The 26,570-nt window shown below is 39.6% G+C and overlaps 1 protein-coding gene across 3 annotated transcripts in view; it reads right to left on the reverse strand.

Annotated features, from left to right (window-relative positions):
- The window catches only part of KLHL13 (kelch like family member 13), a 204,436-nt gene that overhangs the window by 14,431 nt on the left and 163,435 nt on the right, over nucleotides 1-26,570 (reverse strand). For all 3 annotated transcript variants that reach the window (XM_047765100.1, XM_047765097.1, XM_047765098.1), the window contains 2 exons: nucleotides 11,437-11,569; nucleotides 10,694-10,890 (listed from right to left, as the gene is read on the reverse strand). In XM_047765100.1, coding sequence (XP_047621056.1) covers nucleotides 10,694-10,890; nucleotides 11,437-11,569 — 330 coding nt within the window. The remainder of the gene's footprint in view (nucleotides 1-10,693; nucleotides 10,891-11,436; nucleotides 11,570-26,570) is intronic.

The following is a 26,570-nucleotide window of genomic DNA, read 5'->3' on the forward strand; positions in this document are numbered from 1 at the left end:
TTTGGAGTAATGAAAAGCATAAGTCATTTTATATATTAGCCTAAATATTCATCAATAAAAACAGAATAGGTAAAATGTGATGATTCAAAGTAATATGAAATAATGAAAGTAATGGGATAAACGTATGTGCTTCTCATCATGGATTGATTTCAAATAAAATGTGTACTGCCAGCGTGGCACACTAAAAACAAAAACAAAAACAAAAAAACAAAAAACAAAAAAACCCCTATGTTATAACCTGACTATGGCCAAAATAATTACTTTTCTCTCCTCAAAAAAAATGTGCCCTCACCAGCCCCTGCCCCTGGCAAATACTAATAAAAATCTGGCCAGATGGAAGTTCTGGAAAAATAGAAAGTTGTTCTATTATGATTCATCTCAACCCACTTCTCAGTCATGATTCTTAACTCAGCTAGCAGATCCACAAACAGCAAAGCTCTACTCCCCGATCCCTAAATTTCTCTTTCATGTCAACAGGCATCATTCATCACCATGATTCATTTTGATTCCTCCAAAAGTTATTGCTTAGAGTGAAGACAATTTCATAGGGTGAAGTTATTCTTCACATTATTTATGTAGAAATACAAGCAAGGGACTCTTGAGCGTTGGACTGAGGGTTTCTACATCGAATTATTCCTGTAGTTTAGTTGCCAGTATGTATGACGATGGCTTGCACCACAGTCTTCAGTAGCCATTCTGTTTACTCTCAGCATACTCTAGCTCTGCCTGGCGTCCAAGTCAGCCCCCCAAACTTCCCTGGCACAGAGTAAAATGTACCAAAAACAGAAGCCATGAAAAGGAGAGAAGCTATGGAGAGGCCTGTCTTCAGCAGGAAGTCTTTTCAATGCTCTAATAACTGCTTGGTTAAAAGTGAAAACGGGAAAATCACATCGGCAAATGTTATGTAAAGCATAAAACACAAAAATGAGCCTACCGCACAAATGTCGCAAACACAGAGACAGGTCACAGGCAAAGGACTCAAATGTTTTTTTCTTAATTTTGTCGGGGGTGTGTTCACAAATGTCACGTAAACCTTATTGATGCATCTGTATTGTTAACAGATTGGCAGATGATTAAGAGGAAACTGGCTAATCCTTCTTTTAAGTTTTTATTTAAAAGCTGAGATGAGACTAAAATCAGGACTTCTCTGTATGTAACAGCCCAGTTATGATGTAATACCACTGAAAGCTCGAAGGTCAGTATATGCACACACAGAAACACACACACAGACTGAGGGATTTTCATAGACTTATCACTCAAGAAAAATTTGAACTCTTTCAAGCACCTGATTTGTGTTACAAAAAATCATCAAAAAAAAAAAAAAGGTTTTTTTGGTCTTTTTAGGGCTGTACCCACAGCATATGGAGGTTCCCAGGCTAGGAGTTGAATCAGAGCTGTAGCTGCCAGCCTGCACTGCAGCTTACCACAATGCTGGATCCTTAATGCACTGAGCAAGGCCAGGGATTGAATCTGCGTCCTCTTGGACACTAATCAGATTCATTTCTGCTTAGCCATGATAGGAACTTCAGAAATCATCAAAAATTTTAAATGGTTATTATACTTATTGGCTATGTATTACTTATAACAGAAAGGCTCTAGGAAAAAAAAATTAACAAATTATGGGCCTTTTGAAATACACAGTTTAATACTGTTCAGTACTTTGGTTAATGAGAAACATATTTTAATCCAGTTTTAGGCATGGCAGGTTGGTGTGTCACGTAATTTTTTTTTTGGCCATGCCAAGGGCATGCAGAAAGTTCCCAGCCAAGGATCAAACCTGCACCACAGCAGAGATCCAGGCTATAGTAGTGACAAGGCCAGATCTTAACCCAATGAGCCACCAGGGAACTCCCTCATACAATGTTACATTGTGGAAATGAAGTTATAGTTAATATCTCAGTGCCCAAGTCACCCCAGGTTTAAGGGAATCCTGTTTAGGGTAATAGATCCACTTTCAGAGGTAAATAAGACATAGTCTTTCCCCAGAGCAAGGGTAATTTTCACTTTGAAGATGCTGGCTAATATGGATAAGCAAAACTTGATGAAAACACAAATATATTTCCTAAGTATTCAGATTCTTATCATTACTGATATGATGACAAATAAAAATAACAAAGAATGTATACTTTAAATGGTCAACATGATAGCATCAGTTGTTAGTCACCAAATTTAAATCTAAATTTGTAGCATATAATATAGGCTAAGATTAAAGATTAGAAACCAAACTGTCTAGTTAGAAATGGGATTGGAATTTCCGTCGTGGCACAGTGGATCCATAAGGATGCAGGTTGAATACCTGGCCTCACTCAGTGGGTTAAGGATCTGGCCTTGCAATGAGCTGTAGGGCTTGGATCTGGCATTGCTGTGGCTGTGGTGTAGGTGGCAGCTACAGCTCCGATTCAACCCCTAGGCTGGAAACCTCCATATGCAGTGAATGCAGCCCTAAAAAGACCAAAAGAAAAAAAAAAGGAAAAAAGAAATGAGATCAAGGTATTTTGTTCCTTCTTCTTTTCCTTCTTCAACTGACAGAACACTGTAAACCAACTATAATGGAAAAAATAAATTAAACAAAATAAAGGAGTTCCCATCATGGCTCAGTGGTTAACGAATCTGACTGGGAACTATGAGGTTGTGGGTTTGATCCCTGGCCTTGCTCAGTGGGTTAAGGATCCGGCGTTGCCGTGAGCTGTGGTGTAGGTCACAGACACGGCTTGGATCCGGCACTGCTGTGGCTGTGGTTTAGGCTGGCAGCTATATCTCTGATTTGACCCCTAGCCTGGGAACTTCCATATGCTGTGAGTGTGACCCTAAAAAGAAAAAAGACAAGAAAGGAAGAAAGAAAGAAAGACAGACAGACAGACAGACTCAGATAAGAAAAATATGTAATAGGGAGTTCCCGTCGTGGCGCAGTGGTTAACGAATCCGACTAGGAACCATGAGGTTGCGGGTTCGGTCCCTGCCCTTGCTCAGTGGGTTAATGATCCGGCGTTGCCGTGAGCTGTGGTGTAGGTCGCAGACGCGGCTCGGATCCCGCGTTGCTGTGGCTCTGGCGTAGGCCGGTGGCTACAGCTCTGATTCGACCCCTAGCCTGGGAACCTCCATATGCCGCGGGAGCGGCCCAAGAAATAGCAACAACAACAACAAAAAAAGACAAAAAAAATACGTAATAGGAAATTAATTTTTGTGAAGTATATGTAATAAAAGCTAAAACTATAGACTCTAGGAATTGTATAAGCACAGTTTAGAATTATAGTTAACATTATAAGCAGATCAAAATAATGGAATAATGGTAAACAATTTTTGGAAAAATACAATATTATTTAATTACAGTTCATTTCAATCCATGCTTAGTTTTTTTTTTTTCCTCTTTTTGGCCACATCCACAGCATGCAGAAGTTGCCAGGGATTGAACCTGTGCCACAGCAGTGACAACACCAAATCCTTAACTGCTAGGCCACCAGGGAACTCTGCAATCGTGATTTTTAAAAGTGCTTCAGGTAGCATATTCCCAGACATTTAGCCTAGACAGTATTAAATAATGGATATCTGCAGTAATATAACACATAATGCAATTCATGTACATAATACATTTCATTTTTAAAATATAAATATTAATTTAAAGCTTATTTAAAGAAACTCATGTAGAAAAAACTCTAATTTCATCCTAATATATGCCCTGGCCAAAATTCCAAGGAAGAATTATTACAGAAGTTAATCCAAATAATTACATCAGAATTTTAAAGGATAGAGATGCAAAAAAGGACAAAATTTCTCAACCACTTATGAGAACCAATATTATTTTAAAAATAATCAGGGAGTTCTCGCCGTAGTGCAGCGGAGACTAATCTGACTAGGAACCATGAGGTTGTGGGTTCAATCCCTGGCCTTGCTCAGTGGGTTAAGGATCCGGCATTGCCATGAGCTGTGGTGTAGGTTGCAGTCGGAGCTCGGATCTGGCGTTGCTGTGGCTGTGGTGTAGGCCGGCGGCTACAGCTCCGATTCGACCCCTAGCCTGGGAACCTCCATATGCCGTGGGTGTGGCCTTCAAAAGACAAAAGACAAAAAAATAAACAAACAAAAAATAAATAAAAATAATCAAGCGCACATTTAAGTTTCCTTGATACAGAAGTTCCTGTCGTGGTGCAGTGGAAATGAATCCAACTAGGAACCATGAGGTTGCCAGTTCGATCCCTGGCCTTGCTCAGTGGGTTAATAAGGATCTGGCGTTGCTGTGACCTGTGGTGTAGGTTGCAGACGCGGCTCCGATTCGACCCCTAGCCTGGGAACCTTCATATGCTGCAGGTGTGGCCCTAAAAAGCAAAAAGACAAAAAGAAAAAGTTCCCTTGATATAAATTATTATAAATTATTCTACTGTAATCAAACAACCTTCATGGTCATCTTAAAGTCAGTTCTAAGCGTCGTAATTTTCAATTCGCATTAACATACCGGCACTCATTGCTGCAATGTTAAATTGTTCAAATCACACCTGATGTACCTAAACATTGTGATTAACATGATTTGATATTTTAATGACAAGTTTCATCAAAAATCTGTGATGTAATGTTGTTGAAGCTCAGCGTCTTATACAAAAAAATTCCTATTTAGAAAAAAAAGCAAATATCTGCTTTTGTACTCTTAAGGGAAACACAAAACTAAGAAATCAGCTGGCAAATTTTGGGAGACTCCTCAGACATTCAATATATGAAATTCTCCTTGATGTTATCTAGCTTTTTAAAATGACAGCCTAAGGAGTTCCCATCGTGGCTCAGTGGGAAAGAATCTGACTAGCATCCATGAGGATGCAGGTTCGATCCCTGGCCTCCCTCCGTGGATTAAGGATCCAGCGTTGCCATAAGCTGGGGGTGTAGTTTGCAGACGTGGCTCGGATCTGGCGTTGCTGTGGCTGTGGTGTAGGCTGGCAGCTGCAGCTCCAGTTCAACCCCTAGCCTGGGAACCTCCATATGCCGCGGATGTGGCCCTAAAAAGACAAAATAAATAAATGAATAATAAAATAAAATGACAGCCTGACATCAACTACAGCCAATGTAGAGAGAGACAGCACATCCACAGAAAAAGACTGGGAAGAAATCAAACCAGCTACGTTGGCGTGGGATGGGGGGGTAGAGGATATAAAAAGCCATCTTCTCCTGGGTCTTGTTGCACAGGTGGGAACATGACAGGACGAGGGGAAGGGGCTGTTTGGTAAGAACAACAAAGGGAGGATAAAGAACCAGCCAGAAACCTTTCTCTCCCAGTCTTGTCTCTCTTAAGATGATAAATAACACTGGAAGTGAATGCTGATGGGGTGTCCAGCTTGGAGAATTCAATGTTCTTATTCCTTTGCACTTTGAATGCACTTCCCCTACTGGATGTAGTATTAGTTATTATAATGGCCTTTGGGGGGATGAATTGCTTTAGGCCCAGGCTGAGCCACTTGTTCCCCTACAGAGTCCCAGATAGCAGGTGGTTAAGAGTGGGTTGGTTAAAGTTATCTGCAGGGTTGATATTTGGAATATTTGAGTACCACGTAAGCAGAATAGAGGCTTGACCATAAACCACCGGTATCTGGGTACTGCTTGCTGAATATCAGCCTTGGCAATAAGGAAGTCAGGATTGACTTGGTGGGGAAGCAGTTTTGATTCATTGTAAAGTGGTGTATACAACTTTAATTTGCATCGAACCTCCCTCAAAGCAAAAAAATGATCTGGAAAGACATGTTTATTAATTTTAATGGATAAATCCATTTAGATTAAATAAGGAATATGAAATGTATGTATGAAATAGGAAATCCTTATGTCAAAAAGAACAGTTTGCTGCTGCTATCATCATATAACGGCAAAAGAGGCTGTCTTCTCCAATAACTTGATTCCTTTCATTGTTCCTTTGAGAGAGCCAGTTTTCTGTCACAAATGTGCCTCTCTTGTTTTCCTCTGTTTCCCACTCTTATTTTTGTTTTGTTTTGGCTGCCCTGGGGCATAGAGAGTTCCCCAGCCAGGGATGAGATCCAAGCCACCGCAGTTTCAACCTTTGCAACAGCTGCAGCAACGCCAGATCCTTAACACACTGTGCCGGGGGCAAGGATCGAAACTGCATCCTGGTGCTGCAGAGACCCCCCTCCATCCCTTTGTGCCACAGTGGGAACTCCTGTCTTTCACCCTTTGTTACCCCAGGCACCTCAATAAACTTCTCTACATTTCATTCTGATCTCCCCAACCCGATCAGTGACAATAAATGTACGGGGGAACCAATGATATACCTGTATCAAGAAAAAAAATAAACACAACTTTAAAAAAATGGGTTCAAAGAACGAGTACGTGGAGTCTAAAGCACAAGGACATCTTCATTCTCTGATTAAATATGCTCTTATGTAAAAAGAAAATGGTTTCCTGCTCACTTTCATTCTGTTTTGTTTATTCTATAGAACTGCACATTCAAACTGCAATATTTTCAGTCCAATTACAAATGTCCTATTTCAGCAACCTGACATTAAATTGGGCTTTGTGGGCTCACCTCTAATCCTCCATAACAGTAACACTGTGAGGAAAATGCTAGATGTCACAAATTCCAAGCAGCAAACAAATGATAATCAAATAATGTGACCATAACTTGTTTGTAAATCAGAGAATGGCTGCAAGGTATTTAGCATGCTGCAGGTAGGCAATATCATAGGGACAAAAACTAATGTAATTTTTAAAGGTTTGTAACTAGACAAAGGTAATTTTCCATTATCTCCATGATACATGACAGTTAATGTTTTTAGTTTTTTTGTTTTTTTTTTTACATTTTTTTTTGGTCTTTTGTTGTTGTTGTTGCTATTTCTTGGGCCGCTCCCGTGGCATATGGAGGTTCCAAGGCTAGGGGTTGAATCGGAGTTGTAGCCACCGGCCTACGCCAGAGCCACAGCAACGCGGGATCCGAGCCGCGTCTGCGACCTACACCACAGCTCACGGCAACGCCGGATCGTCAACCCACTGAGCGAGGGCAGGGACCGAACCCGCAACCTCATGGTTCCTAGTCGGATTCGTTAACCACTGTGCCACGACGGGAACTCCAATGTTTTTAGTTTTACAGACGATTTTACCTACTCTGCTTTATATCCCTCATTGTCATGCTTTCGTTCTCTTTTCATAGTCCTCTTTTCTGTAACTACCAAGAAAATAACACAGTGAGAACAAAAGTGCCAGATTCTATAAACTATAATACTAACTATGACATAAGAGAAAAGTATTAGTACAAAGGAAAGCAAAGGTTGGAGGGAAGTGGTTCTTGTTCTATTGAGCCTGATGCTCCGTTACAGAAAACTGATGTCTCTCTCCCACCAAAGGCAAGTGTGGCTTTACTATCATATTCAAATTTATCCTTCAGAATTAATGTATAAATGCTTTGCAGATTATTTGCTGGGTCATATTTTATGTACTGCTGCTCCTCTTCATCCACACAAATGGTTAAGAGTGGGATAGAAGAGAACTGTGTTCAAAACTCATTTTTCTTTTTAGAAGCTCAAACCCAAGTAGTGTTTTGATTATGTGAATGGTAATCACACGATACCATTAAAACATAAATCGATTTCCTCAAAACGTTTGGGTTAAGCCCACAGTCATGAAACTGTTATATTTTAAAATTATCCGTAATAACTTAGCTTGTGGGAGAAATAAAAATAAATCCACCTTCGAAAAATATTTGTTATCTTGAAACTTTCAGTTTACAAACAGGAAAGATACCCAGGACTACTGCTTTTTCTGATTCACTTGATTGCTGAGAAGCAAAGGGAAAACAGAGTTTAAGCCTGAACATTTAACTGAGATATGGAATGTGTGAAAGAAGGATAAAGGAAAAGTTGGATTTTATATAATCCTTAAACTAATAGTCCACCAATCTTTTTCAAAAATTATCATGGATTCTGAGAGGGAAGATTTCCAATGTAAAACCACATACATAGCCTAAGCAAATAGGATAAAAGATAAGTAAGTAGAATGATACTAAGAGGGGAGTTCCCTGGAGTTCCTGTTGTGGCGCAGCGGAAATGAATCTGACCAGGAACCATGCGGTTGCAGGTTCGATCCCTGGCCTTGCTCAGTGGGTTAAGGATCCGGCATTGCTGTGACCTGTGGTGTAGGTTGCAGAGATGGCTCAGATCCGGTGTTTCTGTGGCTGTGGTGTAGGCCAGCAGCAACGGCTTCGATTAGACTCCTAGCCTGGGAACCTCCACATCCTGTGGGTGCGGCCCTAAAATGACAAAAGACTTTAAAAAAAAAAAAAAAAAAAAGGAGGGAGTTCCTGTTGTGGCTCAGTGATAATGAATCCAACTAGTATCCATAGGATGTGGGTTCGATCCCTGGCTTCACTCAATGGGTTGAGGGTCCAGCATTGCCTTGAGCTGTGGTGTAGGTCGCAGACTCGGATCAGATTCAGTGTTGCTGTGGCTGTGGTGTAGGCCAGCAGCTACAGGTCCGATTCGACCCCTAGCCTGGGAATTGCCATATGCTGTGGATGCGGCCCTAAAAAGCGAAAAAGAAAAAAGAAAACAGGTGTTCCTCAAAGCTCACGGGCAAGAAAGTTCTAAAACTGAAAGAGTTGGAGCAAATGATACCATGAGTAAGCTTTGTCAGGGACTTGCCTCTTGTCCTTTAGAAATGGGCTTTAGGATATATGTAGTGGACACTAGGAATGAAGAATATAATCTTTAAGATAGTATTAAGTGTTTATATAAATAATTTTCAGGGAGTTCCCGTCGTGGTGCAGTGGTTAACGAATCCGACTAGAAACCATGAGGTTGCGGGTTCGGTCCCTGCCCTTGCTCAGTGGGTTAACGATCCGGCGCTGCCGTGAGCTGTGGTGTAGGTTGCAGACGCGGCTCGGATCCCGCGTTGCTATGGCTCTGGCGTAGGCCGGTGGCTACAGCTCTGATTCAACCCCTAGCCTGGGAACCTCCATATGCCGCGGGAGCGGCCCAAGAAATAGCAACACCACCACCACCACCACCACCAACAACAACAACAAAAATTTTCAAAGGGGCAAAACATACAGCTATAATAAATATTTCAAGGAGGTTCAGGAACTAACATTCTAATTACAGGAAATATCAATATTGCAAAAACAATGATATCACCTTGAAATAAACTTGTTTTGAGTTATCTAGAAAATTATTTTCTAATACTATTATTTTCACAAGTATATATTTATATAACTCCATAAATCAGGCTTTACCCAGCTTGGTTCTTTTCTTTCAGACTAAAGAACTGATCACAACCAATACATCAAGTTATAAGCACCAAACGTGGGTATCAGACAGTAGATCAACAGTGTCTATGGTTAATGACTATTTCCAAGGAAATGATGCCACAGTACCTTGTTTGGCTCAGGACAACCAAGTATTGCTAAGATCAGTGTAAAGCAATGTTAAGAGTTTATAAATGGAAGCATGAAGTGTTACTAATTTAAAGGTCCCAACTAAGACAAGGCACTGTCCGCAGGAACTGGGTGACTGTGAGTAGTTAGATGGTAGTTATATATGTCTTCTCTTGTCTATTAAAAAAGGCTACAAATGACTCAGTAGGTGATGTGTCTCTATGGAATCAAGACATATCTTTACAGATTACACATAGGTGTTAGTGCGTCTCAAGATCCAGTTCCCATATTTAGGAGTTCCCTTGCGTCACAGCAGGTTAAGTGTCTGGTGTTGTCACTGCAGTGGCTTGGGTCTCTGCTGCGGTACAGGTTCCGACCCTGGCCTGGGAACAGTTGCACGCTGTGTTGCGGCAAAAAAAAAAAAAAAAAAATCAAGTTTCCTTATTTATTTATTGCCTTTTTAGGGCCACACCTGCAGCATATGGAGGTTCCCAGGCTAGGGGTTGAATCAGAGCTACAGCTGCTGGCCTCCGCCACAGCCACACGGGGTCTGAGCCATGTCTGCAACCTATACTACAGTTCACAGTCATGTTGGATCCTTAACCCACTGAGTGGGGCCAGGGATCGAAGCCATGTCCTCGTGGATACTAGTTGGGTTCATTACCCGCTGAGCCACAACAGGAACTCCTGGTTCCCATATTTAAAGGAAGAAAAAAAAAATATGACTCTTTCTTTAAAGACTTCTAGAAGTCTTTTCCACTGAATTCCATTTAAGAAGTCTATTTGTATAAAATCATTAAAACTGATTAAAATCAATAAAACTGATTAAACTACATAACATTATCAAACAGGTTAGAAATATATCATTATCAAACACTATTACTGTCCGAAGTCATATGATTACAAAGAAGGCTTTTGTTTTGTTTTGTTTTATTTGTCTTTTTAGGGCTGCGCCTGTGGCATATGGAAGTTCCCAGGCTAGGGATCCAATTGGAGCTGTAGCCACTGGCCTACAGCCACAGCCACAGCAATGTGGGATCCGAGCTGCATCTGCGACCTATACCACAGATCACAGCTCACTGCAATGCTGGATCCTTAACCCACTGAGCGAGACCAGGGATCGAACCCGCCATGACGGGAACTCCCAGGAAGGCTTTTATTAAATGACTCCAAAAAAATGCACCTGTACTGTTTTCCCTTTAACATGTTTCCAGATCATGCACTACATTGATGCCTTTCTCCAATGGCAAGAGTTTCACGTCTGTCCAATGATTCATGAATCTAAACAGGCTATATCAGAGTCCACCGTAGGAAAAAAAAATTAAAGATTTGAAAATGTCTTACCCCAGATATGAGAAATACTTTGCAGAAGTCCAAAACTGGCAGAATCTGTAGAAAACTGGCAGCTTCCAGTGTGTCTTGAAGGTTGTCCATATTAAGAGAAAGCTTTGCAGTGTAAATGAAATCAATAATTTTCCTTAAACCGACTTTGCTCACGCCATGAAGCTTAATGCACATTAAATCCTGTTCTTTCATTCCACCTTAAATAAAAAGACACTCAATTCAATGAAGGTGGATAATTTAATTAAGGTCACACTCACTTCTGCTGCTAATTAGATGCAATAAAATCAGGAAAAATTTTACTCTGTGTAAGCATTCGCATCAGAGGCAGGCTTCTGCATATTTTACAGTTAAAAGAGTACTTAAAAAGAACTAGCTCTACTAATGGATGTGGCGTATGATGCAAGTGCTTCCGAAATAAATATTCTGTCGCTTCAGATCTTTTGATGGATTAAAGACTGTATCAGTGGCACTGTATTAATCTCTGATGGCCCACTCAGATACGTCTCTGGAAACGCAAAGCTATGAAACAAAGGTGAATAGAAGTATAAAAAAGGTTCATCCACTTTTTAAGCTAAGAAAGCACCACCCACAACCACATGTACTGAGTGTCTATTCCTTCTGAAACCCTTTCCTGTAAAGACACAGCCCCAAAGAACTGAACGTTCCTTTACCAATAAGAAGATATAAGCATATATTTTTCATGTTGTTTTAACATGGAGGCAGAGTTTATAAAGGCAAGCTACCTGTGAACATGGCCTTGAAGTAATCACTAGCAGAGGCCATCATGACTCTGTGCACAGGGAAGGCGTCATCTGTGTCCCCTGGCATCAGGGTCACATCACAGAGCAATCCTTCAAGTCGGAGCTGGTCAAACCCCTACAACAAGAACATGAGATAAGCCACTAATCAAGGTAAAGTAAGCATACAAACCTCTGAGTGTCAAGATTCTGTTGACATAGTAATGTGTGGGGAACATATTGAGAACATGAAGCCAATAGAATAATTACTCAGAAGAAGAAAAAAACTGAACAGCTTACTTGACATGTGACAATGTACATTTAATTCACTGTAGAAAAAAGATAAAATTAAGATTAATTTAGATTAAGAACAAAGAAGGAAAGAGTATAAACATGCACTTATTTAGACAACCATTGGCTTTTACCTTATTTTGAAAAAAAAAAATATCATGTATACATTCATTTTCCCATGAGCAGAATTAGGGTGTTAGACTAACAGTCCTTTCCACAATAATATGTTCAGAGTCCTTTTATAGACACCTTATGTTTTCATTTGCTTGTTTGCTTTTTTGAGGAAGAAAGGTACAGAGCATATGTGCTGCTGCAAGACAGGAACTCCTTTCTACGAACTAGATTATTCCATCTCTTATAGAATTAGGAACTATCTTAGCTATCTTTACACTTGGTACAAGTATACCTGCTGCTGCTTAACCAATTATCATGCACATTTCAAGTCTGGAATTTAATTATCTCTGGGGAAAGAACAAAAAGAGACCAGGCAGCTCCAACATGAGACATAACTGTCCCCAAATGCTTCAAGTTTAGTGGAGAATTAACAGGCTGGCACCCACAATTCAGAGGAGGGACAGGGCTCTGGTGATAAGAATGCCTGTTGATTAGCTCTTCCATTCACTCCCTTGAAGATCCCAAACAATGGCAAACAGGCAGTTGCTCCTCTGGTCTACTCTTGGAAGAATGAAACACTGAAAGATTATAATAGGCTGGTGAAATGCACAAAAAGGAGGTAGTACACGACTTAACAATGAAGCTCGAAAATGAAAATTTTTGCAAGATTGGGTCTGTAGTTTCAAAAACAGAAATGTAGTGTTATAAAAAATCATGAAGATATTTATACAAATTACTTTCTAATGTAATAATGTAATACAACAAGAACTAAGAGCAAGGATTATTCTATCCCCTTCATGCCTTAATGACCCCCCAATCAAACTTTTATTTAAAGTTGTGTTTCACGGATTTAAGAAGCAAAAGGCACGACGTACTGAAGAATGTAGTTTTAGAAATATTGATCCTGCACATATGTATAATATAAATCTTAGTCTAAACATCTTCTCGTCATAATTTTTAAATTACTTTTTAAGGAAAATACTTGACTCTACAGAACTAGAACTTCAAAGAGATAATGTGATCCAGCCACTTTCTCTCTGGAGAGGCATATAAATATTTTTAGAATAAAAATATTTATACATTATACATATACGTTAGAACAGGATTATGTATCGTACTTTTCTCTCTCCAACAGTGATTGACATATGTTTTTGTTCAACAAATACCAAATCTTTCACAAATGCCCTTTTTCCTTTGTAAACACAAACAGTATATACTCCACTCTTCAATATTTTCCATTTTCCATTGTTAAATCATCTCCTATCCCTGTTATTTAGAAAAGTAGACGTAAAAAGATGTCCATTTTAGGGGAATATTTTCATGCAGAAGGCAAACGTGGCTCTTTGAAAATTCACATATGGAGTCTAAAGCGCAACAAGTTTAAGGGGATTTGGAGTTCCCTGGTGGCACAGGGGGTTGAGGATCTGACATTGTCACTGCTGTGGCTCAGGTTTGATCCCTGGCCCTGGAACTTTCGCATGCCATGGGTGAGGCCAAATAAATAAAGAAGTGAAAGTTTAAGGAGATTCCTTCCAAATGCAGAAGAGCAAATGAACAATGGGAAGTGCTGACTGCAACCACTGCGGGTGGAGATGGGATGTTCCAGCAATTGAGGAGGGAACTATCAGCTAGAAGAGTTGAGGGGCTGGGATGTTTAAATTCCCCAGTGCTTGGCACACGGTTGGCACTTAACAAATGTTCAATTCATGTTTGAAAAAACAAATCAGACTTTACCCAGAAGCCTCTACTTGGTATTAAAAAAAACCACACAAAACGTAGAACTTGAATTTTGTAACAATCTCACTAGAAACCAGGAACTTTACTTGTGAAACTACTCTCAGTGATAAAACAAAGTATGCCTCTAGTGCTTATTTGTGGTAAAGTGCAAAGGCTAAGATGAGAGAAGAGGAATGGAAGCAGGATTTGAGGAGAAAAGATTGGCTCCCAAGGGCTTGGCTTTTTTCTCCTTCAGATAAATTGCAGGTTTAAAAATTTTAAATATGGAGTTCCCCTTGTGCACAGCAGTTTAAGGACCTGGCATTGTCTCTGTCATGGCTTGGGTCAATGCTAAGGCATGGGTTCAATCCCTGGCCTGCCTCAGTGGGTTAAGGATCTGGAGTTGCTACAGTTGTGGTGTAGGTCGCAGCTGTGGCTTGGATTTGACCTCTGGCCAAGGAACTTCCATATATTGTAGGTGTGGCTATTAAAAAAAAAAATATATATATATGTTTGTTGTAAAAATACAGAAGGATATAAAATTGAAAACTAGGAGTTCCCGTCATGGCACAGTGGAAATGAATCCAACTAGGAACCATGAGGTTGTGGGTTCCATCCCTGGCCTCGCTCAGTGGGTTAAAGATCTGGCATTGCCATGAGCTGTGGTGTAGGTCGCAGAGGTGGCTCAGAGCCCATGTTGCTGTGGCTGTGGCTGTGGCATAGGCTGGCAGCTGCAGCTTCGATTAGACCCCTAGCCCAGGAAACTCCATATGCTGCAGGTGGGGCCCTAAAAAGCAAAAGAAATAAAAATTAAAAAATTAAAAAATAGGAAACTAGGAGGAGTTCCTGTTGTGGTGCAGTGGTTAACGAATCTGACTAGGAACTATGAGGTTGAGGGTTCGATCCCTGGCCTTGCTCAGTGGGTTAACGATCCGGCGTTGCTGTGAGCTGTGGTGTAGGTTGCAGACCCAAATCGGATCCCGCGTTGCTGTGGCTCTGGCGTAGGCCTGTGGCTACAGCTCCGATTCAACCCCTAGCCTTGGAACCTCCATATGCCGCGGGAGCGGCCCAAGAAATAGCAAAAAGACAAAAAAAAAAAAAAGAAAAAATAGAAAGCTAAAAGTCTACACCCTCTACTACTGTAACAATTTAGCATATATATTTCTAGGCCTCTTTCTACACATACACATAATTCACCTTTTGCATATACATATATACATACACACATGAGGTTTTTTTTTAGGGCTGCACTTGTGGCATATGGAAGTTCCCAGGCTTGGGGCCGAATCATATGTATACTATTTTTCATTATTTATTTATTTATTTATTTGGCCATGCACATGCATACAGAAGTTCCCAGGCCAGGGATTGAACCCGAGCCACAGCAGTGACGATGCCAGATCCTTAACCCACTGAGCCGCCAGGGAATTCCAAGAATATATACTTTTAGAGGATTAATAGCTGCTGGCAAGTTAAAGCATATCGTTTACCTTGGGAAAGGGATCATACCTTGGGTACTAGAGAAAAAGACAGATGTCAAGATACCTATCAGATGAGACTGGGTTCGGGCTGCTGCCTTACTTTTATTCATCAAATAACTTTTGAATCTTATTCTCTAAGGTATACGTAGATAATAATCTTTGAAAGGCAATCATGGCTTAGTCAAAAGCAATGATTATATCTGGTCAGTTACTTTCTTCCACTAAAAATCCCCCAAACCTTCTTGGCTCATTTGCTGGCTCTCTTGCCTTTAAAATAGTCCTCCAAATATTTTATACTGGGAATTGAGTAATGTCAGTAGGCTTCATTCCTACTACTGATTATTCCTTCTTTTCCCCTTTGAAAGAAGGCATGGCTAATGCTTCCTGCATCATTATCTCTGTCATTTTTCATTGGGTCCATATTCCATTAAAACTGCTTGTTGAGGTTTGTACTCAAATCTTCAAAATGTGGATAGTTCAGCTAAGACACCAGGAGCTTTGACCCTCTTCACAAATTTGATCGTTTTGCTTCCCTCCACACTATTTAAAAAATCCTCTAACCTTTCTCAGTATAATAAGGCATCCGCAAAGAAAGGAAGCTGAGGATCCTAGACCATTTTTATCACATTCTGAGCATATTCCGTTCTAAAACTAATTTTTTTTTTTTTTTTTTTTAGGGCCGAATGTATGGCATATGGAGGTTCCCAGGCTAGGGATCACATTGGAGATGTAGATGCGAGCCTACACCACAGCCACAGTCACAGCAATGCAGGATCTGAGCTGCCTCTGCGACCTACACCACAGCTCACGGTAACGCTGGATCCTTAACCCACTGAGCAAGGCCAGGGATCAAACCTGCGTCCTATGGATGCTAGTCAGATTCGTTTCCACTGAGCCACGACAGGAACTGCCAAATTTTTCTTTTTTTAAAAAAATTTTTTATTATACATAATTTACAGTGTTCTGTCAATTTCTGCTGTATGGCAAAGTGACCCAGTTATACATTTATCTACCTTCAGCAAACTGTCTGCTTTTGAGAGGTTTTACATTTATTTTCACTGCATGTAGTTTCCCTTTCTATACATTTCATAACCTTTATTTTCAAATGGATAAAGAAACAATCCTACTATCCAATTCCATATTTGCTAATTTTATTCCTGATTATTGCTATCTTTATTCAAATAAGATCTGTCAATTCAGACTGTTTTCACCTAGATCTAAATATTGTTTGCATGTTGTTAACTGTATATCCTAGCTCTGTCTAAAGAGAAAAAAAACTGAAGTTTATTCTACAACATACTTTGTTGGATAGAAATACACAGTAATTTCTTGGAGTTCCTGTTGTGGTGCAGCGGAAACAAATCTGACTAGGAATCATGAGGTTGTGGATTCAATCCCTGGCCTTGTTCAGCAGGTTAAGGATCCGGCATTGCTGTGAGCTGTGGTGTAGGCCAGCAGCTATAGCTGTGATTTGATTCCTAGCCTGGGAACCTCCATATGCTGTGAGTGCAGCCCTAAAAAGCAAAAAAAAAAAAAAAAAAAAAAAAAAAGGAGGGTTATTTTCCACAGTTTTCACCTGCCCTCTATAAATCTACCCTTTGCTTTCATTCTTATAAATCTTTCCTCCTATTTAACTCTAGGAAGATTCTTAAAGATATCCTGCACAGTTAAAAGGTTCCCTTTTATTATAAAAATCATTTTCCTCCACTAAATTTGTACTGATTTCTCTTGCTAGAATTCTATAAACATTTTGTGTCTATTTTCACACACTAGTCTCTAAAACAGATACAGTTCAGTTTTATCCAAAATTGTTCAAAGTTTCTAATTAGTTTTTCGAAAAACAGTCTTTAAACTCTTTCTATTGCTTTATAACTCAACTTATTTTCTAGCCCAATCCTTATCTTAATTCTTAATTTTTCTATTTTTTTTCTGGACTTGGAGTTCTATTTATGAGGGGATTGTTGCCTGTTCTCAATTTCTTTTTTTTTGTCTTTTTTTTTTTTTTTTGCTATTTCTTGTGCCGCTCCTGCGGCATATGGAGATTCCCAGGCTAGGGGTTGAATCGGAGTTGTAGCCACCGGCCTACGCCAGAGCCACAGCAACGCGGGATCCGAGCCACGTCTGCAACCTACACCACAGCTCACGGCAACGCCGGATCGTTAACCCACTGAGCAAGGGCAGGGACCGAACCCGCAACCTCATGGTTCCTAGTTGGATTCGTTAACCACTGCGCCACGACGGGAACTCCAATTTCTTTTTTTTTTAACTCATATTTTATTTATTTATTTACTTATTTTTGTCTTTTTAGGGCCGCACCTGCAGCATATGGAGGTTCCCAGGCTAGGGGTCAAATCAGAGATATAGCTGCCAGCCTAAACCACAGCCACAGCAATGCAGGATCTGAGCTGCATCTGCAACTTACACCACAGCTTGTGGCAACACCGGATCTTTAACCCACTGAGCGAGGCCAGGGATTGAACCCGAAACCTCATGGTTCCTAGTTGGATTTATTTCCGCTGAGCCATGACGGGAACTCCGATAAATTTTTAAATGGTCAAATTAAAACAGAGGAGGGGGAGTTCCCTTGTGGCACAGTGGGTTAAGGATCCAGCATTGTCACTGCAGCAGCTTGGGCTGCTTCTGTGGAGTGGGTTCAATCCCTGGTCCAGGAACTTCTTCATGCCATAGGCATGTCCAAGAAATAAAAAAACAAACAAACAAATGAAGGTATATGTGCTGACATTACACAACTGTAATATAGAAACCAGGTTAGCTACAAATAATGTATACAAAACCGGTTGGATGTTAATAGCTTCCATATTAGATATAATGCCACTGTGGGAAAAAAAGCTAGATTGATACCGTTAGGCATTAAAAAGCAATCTGATAAGCTAATCTTTCCTCTAAATTCTGTATTGGAAATAACTTACTAGCATATTCTATCTAGTTTTGCTCAGTGTAATTTTTTTTTTTTTTTTAGCCACACCTGTGGCATGTGGAAGTTCCTGGGTCAGGGATCGAACCCATGCCACAGCTGTGACCTGCACTACAGCTGCGGTAACAATGGATCCTTAACCCACTGTGCCACAAGGGAACTTCCTTGATCAGGATAATTTCAAAAAGGAAGTGGAGTAAAAAGGAAATGTGTCCTCAAAAGAGCAACAAAAATCATTAATGTTACATATGTTTTATGAACAAAGTTTACAGAACTAAAAGAAGGTTCACTCCAATCTTTAAATAAATGTAATGTATTTGATGAAAACAATACCATAGCCATGTTTTGATGAGATACTGTTCACTTCAGAGGACAGAAAAAGAAAAGATTAATTAGACTCTGTTCTCATTATATAAGGCTGCTTGGAGTTTAAAAACTGCTAATGGCTTTCTATCATTGCATTATGTCATAAAACTTTAAAGACTTCTCTAATCTGGATCAAACTCTACTGCTCAACCTTATTTTTCCTTATTTCCCTAAGTACTCTGGCCCATCTTATCAAGTTGTTCTCCAGACTATCTCACTGGTAAAAATCCAGGCTTACTTTTTTTCCAGCCCTTATATTTATGCCATCATTTTTCACACAGAATATCCTCCCTCCTTCAAAGCCTAGTTCAAATTTGACCTCCTATGTAAAGCAATCTCTAACCATATCTCTGAAAGACTTAGGCATCTGGAGTCTGGGTGGCACAATTTAGCATTTAATTACAGCTGACCCTTGAACAACATAGGTTTAAACTGTATGGGTTCACTTACATGCGAATTTCTTTCAATAGTGAATACTACAGCACTACATGCTCTGTGGTTGGTTGAATCTGCAGATGCGGAACTTCAGATACATAGTGTCGACTGCCAGGAAGTTTGGTGCCCCACCTACCCCATAGTTCAAGGGTCAATATATATCCCATAGATTTCTGTTTCAGCAAAGATGAAGTAACAGGGAGTGAGCTTACCTTATTTCTTGCAACAACTCAAAAATCAGACAAGATATATGAAAAATAATATTTTAAGGCTGGATGAAGGAGAGGATCTGTGAAAGAGAAGCAGGTTAGATGAGCCCCATCATTGCTTATTGCCTGCAGTTTCCAGAAGGACAGGGCATGGGAACCCAGGTGAAGCCCAGCATTGTTCCAGGGTTGAGTGTCCTAGGGAGGTCAAGACAGTTGGGTTTGTAGGGCCAAGTACAAGGGGAGAGCTCTGCAGTATAAAGGGGCTCTGGGGATCTAAAAACAGCCCCCTTCAAAGTACACCGGTGAGTACTGATAAGTGCATTTGTCTGGGAAAGGAACCATCCACAAGGATCACAAGGAACACTCTCCATGGCTCAGCAAGGGCTGGAAACAGATCCCAGTCAAACCACAAGACCAGTAGCCCTATAATGCTAAGGCTGTGGGTAAAGTAGTCAAAAGGATTTGCCTCAGTACTGGGAAGAAGTTTGCTCTAGAATAAGTATTGCTCTGGTTCCACCTCGCAGAGCTTAAAAGTAAACAGAAAACAGGTTAATGACAGCAGAAGAATTGCGGAAGAAATCACAATGAAAAGTACCACCAAATTGATGGTAGCCTTCTAGGCTACTCTCTACATTTCCCCCAAAGGACCCTGCCTAGACCTAAGGCATCATGTAACCTGGAGGCAGTCATCTGGGAGCAGACAGAGAAGGCTCAACTGGCTGGAAGAGTAAGAAAAAGGATCCTTAAAGCCCACAAGGAATGGAGACAATCCATTTTATTTCTTTTTCCCCCTCTGTTCTCTTGAGCCTCAATCCACTGGCAATTCCAAGGCACTGGTGGTAGCAACAGTGACGATGGTGACGCAAATTCCTAAAATTCTGAGAGGAATCTTCTTTTTTGATCAGAGGAGCTGCAGTAGTTCCTCTGTAGTGAATACCTCTCTTTATTCAGAGCAGAATGTGGTTTCACTTGTGGTTAAGTATATGGCAAAGCAGGCTGAAGCCCTGGCTTTCAGGCCAGAAGACCATAAGGAGAGACCTAGAGAAATGAAAAGTACTGGGGAGACGGTGGAGATGGAGGAGCAGAAAAAAGAGACCCCCCCCCAAAGTTCCATACCATGGAATACTGCTTAACAATAAAAAAGAACAGATAATTGATACACACAATGAAGTAAATGGATCTCAAAGATACTAGACAACGTGAAAGAAGCCAGTCTCAAGAGCTTACAGACTGCATGATGTCATTAATATAACATTCTCAAAAGACAAAAAAAAAAAAAAAGCGACAGAAGACAGATCAGTAGTATCCAGGGCTTAGAGGCAGGGATCCATGTGACTACCAAGGGTAACAAGAGAGTATACTGGGGTAAGAGAACAGTCCTGAATCTTAATTGTGGTGGTGGCTATATTAAACAATGTATTTGTTAAAACTCATAAATGTATAGCTCACTTTAAAAAAATCAGTTTCACTGTATGCTAATTAAAATTAAAAAAGTAAAAAGATGGCAAAAGATATGCCAAGCCAACCTTAATTTAAAGAAACCTGGCATAACTATAATGTCAGGCAAAATAGATTCCAGAGCAAAGACTATATCTTATCAGTCTGATGAAAGAGCTCAGCTTCCTCAAGAAACTAGAAAGAGAAGAGCAAAGTAATTCCCAATTAAGAATGGAAATAGTAAAGATCAGAGTTGAGATTAATGACATATAAAATATAAAATACAGAAAAAATTTAAAAAAACCCACACAAAGCTGGTTCTTTGAGAAGATCCATATATCTGATAAAACTCTAGCCAGAATGATAAGGGGGAAAAAAAAGAGAAAATGCAAATTATCAATACCAGGATTAAGACAAGTGATATCAGTAGAGACTATAAATATTAAAAGGAAAACAAGGAAATATGAACAACTGTATGCCCATAAATTTGAAAACTCAGTTGAAATGGACAAATTCCTTGAAAGACACAAGGTGCTAATAATAGATAGATAACATGAAGAAATAGATAACATGAATAGCCACATATAAAACTGAATTTTCACTAGTGAATTCTACCTTAAATTTAAGGAAGAAATAATACCAATTCTACAAAAACACATTCAGAAAATTAAGAAGCAGGAACATGTCCCAAATTATTCTACAAGGCCGCCATTATCCTACCCAAACCAGACAAAGATAATCAAAGAAAGATAACCAAAGAAAAGTAAGACCAAAATCCTTTGTGACTATAGTTGCAAAAAATCCTAAAGTTTTAGCAAATCAATTTTTTTTTTCTTTTTTGTCTTTTTAGGGCCACACTCACGGCATATGGAAGTTCCCCGGCTAGGGGTGGAATCGGAAATGTAGCTGCCAGCCTACACCACAGTCACAGCAACGCGGGATCCAAGCTGCTTGTCTGTGACCTAAACCACAGCTCACAGCAATGCCGGATCTTTATTCCACTGAGCAAGGCCAGGGATCGAACCTACACCCTCATGGATTCTAGTTGGATTCGTTACCACTGAACCGTGATGGGGAACTCCTCAAATTTAATAAAACGTATATATAAAAAAGATAATACTTCATGATCAAGTGGGGCCTATTCCTACAATGCATGGTGCTTTAGCATTCAAAAATAAATTAATTAATAAAAATCATGTTATTAACAGACTAAAAAATAAAAACGATAAGATCATCTCAATAGGTGCAAAAAAAAAAAAAAAAAAAGCACGAGGAACAAAAAGGAACTTCCTTAAACCTATATCTAACCTAACATCATACTTAAGGTGAAAGAATGAATGCATTCTCTCAGAATTAGAAGCAAAAAGGTACATACACTCTAACCACTTCTAGTCAATATTTTTCTGGAGTTTCTACCCAGTGCAATAAGGCAAGAAAAAGAAACAAGAGGCATCAGACTGGAAGGGAAGAAATAAAACTATATTCATAGGCAAAATGGTTGTCTATGTAGAAAATCCTACAGAATCTACACAAAACCTTCTAGAACTAGTAAGTCAGTTTATCAAGGTTGCAAGATACAAGATGAATAATCAGTAACAAACTGTATTGTTATAAACTAGCAACAAACAGAAATTGAAATTATGTATTTGACTCTCAGTTGGTATGTGCTGGTCTTCCCTATCACTTGAAAACATGCTGAGTATCAAGCGACAACCAAAAAACTCATGTGAATGAGCAGGGTAATAATACACTAAAGTGGCCTAAAAGGAAAGGTGGTAGACTCTCTTCCAATTTATATCTGAAGGACACCCACTGAATCAGAAGAATTAGAATAGCTTATATTATACCCTAACCTGAGTACCTGAAGAACTATCCCCAGGAACTATATACTCATTTCTCTATATTCTATATTTTAGGTAACATTCAGAAACCTGAAATAAAGTATCATTTTAGTAAGAAGTTCAATAATCTGGATTATTTTAAACTCTGCTTTTATAAAATATAACTTATTCTAAAACCACTCTGCATATCTTATAGTAATAATATATTTTATTTTATTTTGCTTTTTAGGGCCACACCTGAGGCATATAGAAGTTCCCAGGTTAGGGGTCCAATCGGAGCTACAGCCGCCAGCCTATGTCACAGCTGCAGCAATGCCAGATCCGAGCCATGTCTACGACCTACACCACAGCTCATGGCAACGCTGGATCCTTAACCCACTGAGTGAGGCCAGGGATAGAACCTGCGTCCTCATGGATGCTAGTCAGATTCGTTTCTGCTGAGCCACGAAGGGAACGCCAGTAAAATATTTTAAAAGTTGCTTATACTATAAAATATTTTTTGACTGAGCTCATGGCATGTGGAAATTCTGGGGCCAGGGATTGAACCTGAGCCACAGCAGTAACTAGAGTCACAGTAGTGACAATACTTGCTCTTTAACCCAAACATTTACCTTAGGATAAGCATTTCATGAAGTTAGCCCACTGGAAAACCATACAAGTTAATTCGTATAGACTCTTGAGATAACTTCTTTACCATCCTATTACATAGATAATAACTTGAGATGACACAATTAAATTTTTCATTGACTTTATAACTAAAATTGGGCAAAGAAAATAAATAGATAAAATGGGAGAAAATATGGAAGAGCAATCTGATAGGCACCAATCTTAACATGAGATAATGTCAATTAGGAGCCTAGACAACTGGAGCATGGAGGTATTTTCAACCTTTATAGGCTTGAATAAACATAATCAACAATCAAGAAATGATTTGTTTCTACCTAGATAACTACTCTGCAATTAATGTACACTGTCATAGCTGAAACATGGCACTCTAGTTATGGCCTCCTTGTCCTAACAGGGATGTTTGCAATTGGCAACATTTTTTATCTCTAGTCTCCCCACTCACCCCCATTTTGACAGGAGAGAGGAAGAAGGGAAGGCAGGCATGAAGATACTCTGTGTAATTCTGCTATTTCTATTAAGAATAAAATATTTACTGTACCATTTGTGCCAAATGATCTTTTAGCCTTTAATACATTTTTATACTGATGTTCAGTAAAAACAATAGAGACATTATATTTAGAAAGAGAATAGCATTTAGAACAAGATTAGAAGAAACAGAAATACGCATTTACATTTAGAAAGCCTGTGTTCAAGTCCTAGTTTTTGTCCCTTAGTGCCTAAGTGAATTTGGGCCCGTGGTCTAACCTTCCTGAGCTTCAGTTTCCCAATTTATAAAATGGGGATAGTCATTCTTGCCTTTTCTACCTCACAAATTGTTTCAAGTATTAATGAGGCCAGTATATATGAAAGTGACTTATAAGGGCTATCCAAATTCATTTATTCCATAAATAATATCAATAAGAGCAGTAAAAAGCACTGAGTATGTACTCTGGGCCAGGTACTGGGCTAGGCTCTTTATATGTATTATCTCTTTCAATGATAATAATATTAATAATAAATAGTAATAATAATTACAACAATGGGCAGTTATTAAGCATGTACCATGTGCCCCAGCACTCTGATCTAGATGGTGTAGATCTCACTGACAGGTGATACTGATGGGCTAAGAGGGAGGAAAAGAAGGAGCTACTAACTCTGCTTAGGTTACACAAACCCCAGCTTTAAAAGGCACTAAAATTAGCTGTCAGGGGAAGAAGTCCATGGGGAGAAACTGTTTTAAGAAGGCTTACTCTGCAGGACTACCCACTGCCAACACTAGAGTTCCAATTTTACCATTTACCACTTAAGATGGATTATTATGAAGGAAAGAGGTTTGCCAGACCAAAAAAGTTAGGAAAGGGCATTCTAGGGAGAGGAGGAAAGAATGTAAAGACACTTTAAGTGTGAAAGAATAACACGTTTAGGGAATAATAAAAAGTCTCAAGTCTTCCAGGAATTGGCTTTGACTATCTGTCCTTTTTTTTTTTTTTTCTTTTTAGGGCCAAACCCACACATATGGAGGTTCCCAGGCTAGGGGCCCAATCAGAGCTACAGCTGCCAGTCTACACCAGAGCCACAGCAATGCGGGATCGGAGCCCCGTCTGCGACCTACACCACAGCTCATGGCAACGCTGGATCCTTAACCCACTGAGCGAGGCCAGGGATCAAACCTGCAACGTCATGGTTCCTAGTCAGATTTCCACTGCGCCACGATGGGAACTCAAAAATTTTAATTTTAATTTATTTACTTTTTGCTTTTATCTGTCCTATTAACTCTACTAAGGTAAAGCAGTAGCAAAGATTACATGGTTGAATGGATAAAAGATTGACAATTGGCAGAGAGTTATGGCAGACCAACAAGGGACCACAAAACTGAAGGTACTGAGAGAAAATACTTGCAAATCATGTATCTGATGGGGGGTTATATCTAGGATAGATAAAGAACTCTTACCACTACATAATAAAAAGATAAATAACTCAGCTAAAAGAAATGGAGAACTGACCTGAAGGGACAGTCGTTCAAAGATGATATACAAATGGCCGTAAGCAAAAATGAAAAGATGCTCAATATCATTAGTAATCAGGAAATACAAATCAAATCCACGAGATATCATGTTACACCTTCTAGTATGGCTATAATAAAAAAGACAGATATGTTGGCAAGAATATGGAAAAACTGGGACCCTCGTACACTGCCAAACGTAAAACGGTGCAGCCACTTTGGAAAACACTCTGGCAGTTGTTCAAAAGATTAAATGTAGAATAATATATCACTCAGCAATTCTACCCCCCGATACATACAAAACATAAATGAAAGCATGTGCAAACGGACACTCATACATGAGTGTTCATACCGTAATTATTCACAATAGTGGAAAAAACCAAATGTTCATGAATAGACTAATGATTGTTGAGGATTAGCAAAGGGGTTTGGGTAGATAGGGAGTGATTACTGATAGACACAAGGTGATACTCTAGATGATAATATTCTACAGTCGATTGTGGTGTAACTTGCAAAAACTTGTGAATATGCTAAAAACCAATGAACTGTACATTTCAAATGGGTGAATTTTATGATAGGTGAATTATCTCTCCCTAAAGCTGGCATTTTTTTAAAAATGAAGGTGCTAGGAAGGGCATGTCTCAATGAAACACCATAGGATGGGGAAGTAAAGGATGTTAACAACCTAGAATAAAAGGGTAAAGCCACGTGATGCAAGTTTTCCAGGAAAAGTAACCACAGCTGTAGTAATAGTAGCAAAGGAGTGAGGGGATTGAACTAACCTTTGATTTCACCAATTACCACTTAAGCAAAGCCAAGTTAATCTTCCTCCCTTGAGCAAAAGTATTTTGCACTGCTGACGCCATCATGCATTCTCCTGGGATTTGTTCAAGATTCTAGGTATCAGAATTATTTCCAGGCACTTTCTTTGACAGCCTGTTTCCTGAAGCCTATTTAGATGAGACAAGTAATCTGCTAGAGCAGATCAAGTCAACCAGATGGACACCTTATTTAGCGCACCCATCACTTGTGATCAACAGCATTTCCTCTGACGCCTTCCCCGTTGGCTCAAATGGAAGGAAAATAAATGGAAATGTATTATGCACCTGACTTTCCCATAAATTGTCACATTTAATCCTCATGCTACAGAGAAGGAAACTGGCCGGGAAAGGATGAAGACTCCCACAGTCACATAACTAGCTGGTAAGTGGTAGGATTCCACTTTTAGCCTCAACTCAGGTCCTTCCCAATTCCGAAGTGCACTGGGGTATCCTTCAGAGACCTCTCTCAGTTTCTCTCCATGGGATCTGTTCCCCTGAAAGCTACCTTCAGTGCCTTTTGAAGCTGGAGTTTGTGTGATGGCTAATTTTAAAAACAATGATAACATTTACACATTAATCACGTCTCTAGCTTGTTAACCTGACAACCACACACCTAAGATTAGATACCTCCCAAAAAAACCGGTCCCTGTTAGTGCTTGGACTTAAAAATCCCAGTTAGTGATAACATAATTTTTAATAAGACTTTTAAAGAGAGCATACAATGTTTCCAATAGCGATATGGAGTGGCAGCTCCATGCCACCACAGAAAATATTATAACAAAGTCAGTTGAAGAAAGAACAAACTCTCAGCTTACTTTCACATCTCCCTCCCTACCACCAGCCAAGACCAACAAAGGCTGAGCTAAAGTGTAACAGAGCTAAGGGT

This window comes from Phacochoerus africanus, chromosome X (genome assembly GCF_016906955.1).
Source record: "Phacochoerus africanus isolate WHEZ1 chromosome X, ROS_Pafr_v1, whole genome shotgun sequence".
Lineage (NCBI taxonomy): Eukaryota > Metazoa > Chordata > Mammalia > Artiodactyla > Suidae > Phacochoerus > Phacochoerus africanus.